The sequence below is a fragment of the Xiphophorus maculatus genome, chromosome 5 (genome assembly GCF_002775205.1).
Source record: "Xiphophorus maculatus strain JP 163 A chromosome 5, X_maculatus-5.0-male, whole genome shotgun sequence".
Lineage (NCBI taxonomy): Eukaryota > Metazoa > Chordata > Actinopteri > Cyprinodontiformes > Poeciliidae > Xiphophorus > Xiphophorus maculatus.
Genome location: NC_036447.1, coordinates 30821871 through 30827870, shown reverse-complemented (window position 1 = coordinate 30827870; position 6000 = coordinate 30821871). Strand labels below are relative to the sequence as shown.

Here is a 6000-nt window from a genome sequence, read left to right as displayed (position 1 = left end):
AACAAGAAAAAATCTTGTTCATGTTAAAAATTGAAGAAGCACGTGGTACAAAAATGATCTTCTGGTTATTTTGCAAGCGAAGCAAATATGAAATTAGAAAACTAAGATTCTACACTGAAGAATTTGATATCTCAAACTTTAGAGCCAGACAAGCAGAAAAAAATATACTCTGACAGATAAAATACAAATTTTCTTTTAGACAAGTATTACATCAAGTCTCAAATGGAGCATTTCAAAATAAAAGATCAACTGACTAATAGAGTCAGACTACTTGATGAAACATTACTGCTTTCATTTTGGGAAAAGGATTTCAATGGCTCAATACAACAGCCCTGTTTCTGTCAGACTGAAGCTGTTCCTACAATTCAGCATCTTGCCATCATCAGAGTGTGAATGTGTGTGTGAACGGGAATGACTGATTTCATTGTAGAGCATTTTTGAAGGTCCTGAAAAACACTACACAACTCTGATGTCATTCGTTGCTTGACCTATAACTCACAGATGTAGTAATTTTTCCAGAATTTCTTTTCCAAATCATGAGGAAATAGTAAAGGCTCCATGTACACTCAAAATACCAATAAACATAAGAAAACCTACAGACCTACCTTCTATTTTTTTTTTATAAATTTAAAATCTCATGTCATCCTTTACCAAAGAGAAAATCTTTAAGAATAATAAAACAACTGGTGAGTGACAATATGATTTTAGAACAATTCAAACCACAACAGAGGCAGAACTGCAGCATTGGATAAAAAACTGACAGGCACATACACTGCAAAAAAGACTTCTGCAATAACAATAATTAAATAAATCATATTTCTGCGACAAAACTTTTTATTGAGCAGAATTTTCTGCCAGTACAACACTTGTGGTTTTGGAGTCCTAGAAATCTCACTAATTAACAACTGCTTAAATGTAGTTTTCATACTGAAACCTTAATTATGACACTTTTTCTTATTTTGGGGATTTTTTTTGTAAAACATTTATGATAAAGAAGCCAGATGTAATTTGAACACACTATAAATCTTATGAATGAATAAATAGACTGTCTACAATTAATAAATTCAGTGTTTTTTTAGGCTTTCAGTCTTCCTAAAAATCTCATCTGCTTATTCCATCTGTTTGGTTAAAACATCTCCTTCCGTTACACATAGTTTAGTTTTTCTTTGTGGCTCCAAGAAAGATCTAAACATCTAAGTTATGTCGACACAAACACACAGTGTTGAAACATAACTCCAAAGAAATGATAGCAAGATTTAACAGTAAAGTTTATTGATTGAACAACCATGCTGACTAAACATGTCCACAAATTACATTACAAGCCCCGAATATCTCCAACAGGCTCATTGCCAAAACTTGATGCTACAGTGATGTAAAATCCTGTTTTCTGTCTGTATTTATGTTTTTCATTTGCCCCCTATCCTCCACTCCATCTTATTCCCTCCTGATATACAGTATCAATTGAATAAAATAGAATGAAATAAGACTGAGCTAAAAACTGCCAAATCTCTTTCCAGCATTAGTGCTGTGATAAAAACTCATCTGTGACCTTCAGGCAAGTGTCCCATAACATATTGTGTCTGTAGGTCATTCAGATTTAAACACAGTGTGAATGACCAAAGTCTGTGTCTGTGCGTGTTTGAACTTGCCGTATCAAATACATTTTTATTATCTTCTATTGAGTCATATTAGCCATCGCTCTGGATGACATGGAACAAGGTAACATTGTAGAGCACCTGGTGCCCATTGTTCCAGGTGTACAGAGCCCTTTCTCTGGGGTTGTAGTCCATCATGCTGATGTGGGAGTACTGGTTATGAAAGGGGATGTCAGTATACTCGTATGTTGAGGTGTTGGTGTTGTAGGCAAAGTGGACTTTCGCACCAGCCAGGTGAGAGTTGGTGACGTACAGGGTGCCACAAATCATGAAGGCCTCCCCAGCACTGCGCTTCGGGAACCCTGTGTCCCAGCTTTGGAGGATTTCCAGGGAACGAGGATCCAGGCGACTAACCTGAAGACAGAAATGGAAAGACTTAGTCATGCCAGCTCAATTGTTTAAGACAAGCCATCAAAGCAGATGGAAGTGCTTAGTTGCTATGGTAATATTTACCCTTTTAGAAAAATCAGCATTTAAGTTTAAAGAGAAGAAGTCTTTCACCTGCATCCATGATTGTCCTCAGTAAAAAGCACAAAACTAAGAATGAGAAGGTGGAATTAGAGTAGTTTTTATAGCTATATTTATTGAGAATGCACAACCAATTAAAATGTACCTTTGGTGTACAGTAGTATATTCTATTTTTGATTGAAAAACAAGATACAGAAATAAAACCCACCCACTCTCTCTGTGCAGCAACACAGAGTAAAAATTTTATTTAGCATTACATGACATATTTTTGAAAGCCAAAAATAAGAGAAAAAGTAGCAATAGAAACAAAATTATTACAAGAATTGAAACGAGACAGAAAAGATTAATACAGATCAGTCCCTCAGGTCAAATCCAGTTAGAATGTCCAGGAAGGGAGTCCAGATCCGGTCAAACTATGACTGTCCCCCTACTGAATGGAGAGTTTTTTTCAGGACTACAACAGTTGTTCATTTGGAAAGGGTTTGTCTGATTGCACAATGGACAAAAGTGAAACCAGAACTTTAAAACAGTAGAACTTTATTTATTTATAACACTATTCAAAACTGAATCAAAATGTTCTTCCTGTTTCCCTTCAAAATATGAGTCCTGAGCTTAGCTATGGAGTCTCAAAGTTAAAGCACCCACCTTGACACCTGGGACACATAATAACAGCTTAGATGAAAATAGTGACTGGATATTGTTTTACAAGAAAAACTTTGTTTTCTGAAGAAATATTGTGGAGTTTTATTACAGAGACATCATGCACTGAGGTCTCATTGCACCTCTAGGGCTTTACATCATGTGTTAAAGGGAAAGCACTAATCTTAAAGTTAAAACTTCATTTAATTCTGCTTTTTCAAACTTTAAATTGTAAACATGTTAGGTATTTTCACTATCCTTTGTTGTGAGAATTGTGTTCTTTTATTATTTTGTGGACTCTAGGACATTTTTCTTCCTGTCAAGCTGTCAGCGTTGTATTGAAGCCCATCCATCACTTCCAAGGTTTTGTCGCACATGCAGACACAAACTCATCCCCGTTATCTCCAAAGTAAAACTTCTAATTTGCTGCTTCTTGTCTAATATAGTCTCTTTTCACTGATGTGCTTGGAGTGGCTTTAAGAAGGTGTAGAGAACTGCTGATTTTAGAACATTTTTGAAAAATACCATTATGTTTCCTGCATTTGGGATGGAGGTGTAGACAGCCCATAGTCCCGTCTCATCAGCCATCAGGTCGATGTCAGACGATCCTCCCCAGCTGTAGGGGAAGGTGTTGTTGTATCCAGCCCCACTCAGACTGCGCTGCAGCAACACACTGCGAGAACGGAAATGGTACTGAACCTAGAAAGACAGAATAGTTTTTTTCAGAATCATGGCTTTATGAGCAACTTGGTCATAGTCCATTACATTCAGTGGCATGTAGACTTGGTCAAAATAAGTAGTCAGCATGCTGCAGTGTTCCCAACAGGGACTGTGGCAGCTGGTAATTAGACTTTTAATCTAATTTGTTAAAGTATCTCCAAGATAATAAATCAGTGTGCTCACTGAATGACTAACAGCATTGTCAACAGTTCCTTGCATTTTTTAAAAATTCCTTGAACAAGCAAATTGGGGAGAAAAGGTAAATATTAAAGGGATTTTATGTATTTTCCAAGCACATGATGCTATTTTATATAGTACCATAAAGTAACTATGTTACCTTCAATTGTTATGAAAATGCCATATATTTATAAAAAGACGTAAAAAAAATTTTATTTGCAACTTTACACCTTGAAATTGGTGTCTGTATCTTTAAGAAGCTCCTACTCTTTCGGCCAATCAGGGTTCAGTACGACATCACAACTATGCCTTTCCATAGTCCCGTTTATAACCGTTCTTTGAAACGTTGCACTGAGAAGTAATTTGTATGATAAGCTCAGCAGATACCAGGTGTTTGCTAATTGCTGCTGCCACTAGTCTGGAGGAGCTGAGTGGTGAACTGTTCATGGTATGTGAATAATTCTGAGGAATCGTTTGTGCCCATCTCCTGTTTAATACTTCTGACAGTTAGATCAATTACATAATTTCTAACATTCTGCAAACTGCTGCAATAGACAGAAATTAATAAGGAAAATCCTGTTATTATTTTGGTGAGTTGAGGTCAGTCAGAGTAAATGCGGACAGGTCGAGTAAAAAAAAACAACTGAATTCTACAATTGAATCCAAAAGTACTTCAGTCAAATATTAGCTTAACATGTGCACATATTTTTGTGTTTTATATTCTAACCAAACAGATTAGTATCAGGTCAAACTGTTATTGCATGTATTATATTGTATTCTGTAAAAATATGTACCAAATCTTTAGAAAAAAGAAAAGAACAATGTGATTTCATTTCTGTTTGTAAGAACTTAAAAAGAAATTAAAACCACGGTTTACTTCATTTCTGTGAAGCAAGAGCTACTAATTTTTAGTTTATCAGGCCCAGAAACTTATCCATTCATCCATCCATCCATCCATTCATTCATCCATCCATCATCCTTCATGCTTATCCCTGGTCGGGTGGTGAGGAGTGCTGGTGCCCGTCTCCTGCAAGAGACGATGTACACGTTGGACAGGGCATCACAGACCAGGACAAACAATCTAGCACATACACAGATGCCAGAGTACCTGGAGAAAACCAAACACAGAGAGAACATGCAAACTCCAGGCCGGGATTCGAACCCAGGACCTCCTTGCGACACTGCCGTCAACTGCGTTACTGCGCAGCCTGCCAGAAGGTTAACAAGATGGAATTCCATGGAGGCAAAGTGAAATGTAACTTTTTATCAATTTGTAACCATGATGGTCATTAGAAGTGCCACTTAAAAACAGGGATCAGGGATAGGAAATTTTAACAATAAACAATAAAATTGTCATATTTAGCTGGTCACATTTTCAGCCATCCACAGGCTCATACCAGAATGTTGCTCTGGTGCTTGTTGTAATAGAGTGAGCCGTTGTAGACAACATGGCCAGTTCCTGCCCAGGGATGGGGCAACAGATGCTGGACAAAGTTCTGGCCTTTCGTAAAATCTCCCATGGTCCTGTACTCCAGCACACGCCTGCCTTTATAGTAGCCATCCATTGACCACACCTGGTGAAGAGAAAAGAGGGAATTAGATAGTCATATATCATATAGCCATTGCTCTCTTTTTGACACTTACGGAGTCCCCACAACACACATTAACTGGTCTTGCCTAGTGTGTTTGATGCTGGAGCAAAGCTGGTCCCCAGAAGAACATTTAACTCACTGTGTGTTGGGTCCCCATAACTCATGTCTCAGGTGTGTTGGGTCCCCATAACTCATGTCTGAGGTGCTTGTAAAACACTAAACCCAGTTGCAATGCCTGAAAATGTTGAATATTTGGATTATTTGTTTGTCATTGTGTTTAATATAAGTTAGGGGTTTAGCTCACCACTTCTTTTCATCATTCTTTGAGTTCATTTGAAAAAGGTGTTTGTTCAAGACATTAGTTTCCATTGAAGCAGTTGGTTGTCCATGTTTGTATACCAACAACTCGTTGTTAAATGTTCCAGACATTGACCAGTGCAAGCATGGAACCAACAGGAATGGACTGCGGACTTCCATCCCTTGGTTCAGGCTCTCAGAGCATTGAGGATGACAGAGATCCTAAACAGGTAGGTGTCTCAAATTTAGCTTCATGCTTGACACTGTTTGGCTTGTTATTCTGTTTAATTGATTGCAATGTTGATTTTCAGTGACAGATTTGGTTGATAGGTGAATATTACTATAGAGTCAGCATTTAGACACCTATCACACTCCTGTTTTAGGTTTTAGATGCCATTGAGTTGGACCTACAGACTGTCATAACAGTACTAATTGAATCAAATGTAACAGTG

The 6000-nt window shown here is 37.5% G+C and overlaps 1 protein-coding gene across 2 annotated transcripts in view; it reads right to left on the bottom strand.

The window, feature by feature from the left end:
• Positions 1-1250: 1250 nt before the first annotated feature.
• The window catches only part of LOC102223772 (noelin-2-like), a 57210-nt gene continuing 52460 nt past the window's right edge, over positions 1251-6000 (bottom strand). For both annotated transcript variants that reach the window (XM_023334272.1, XM_023334273.1), the window contains 3 exons: positions 5057-5233; positions 3288-3461; positions 1251-2009 (listed from right to left, as the gene is read on the bottom strand). In XM_023334272.1, coding sequence (XP_023190040.1) covers positions 1689-2009; positions 3288-3461; positions 5057-5233 — 672 coding nt within the window. In that variant the 3' untranslated portion in view covers positions 1251-1688. The remainder of the gene's footprint in view (positions 2010-3287; positions 3462-5056; positions 5234-6000) is intronic.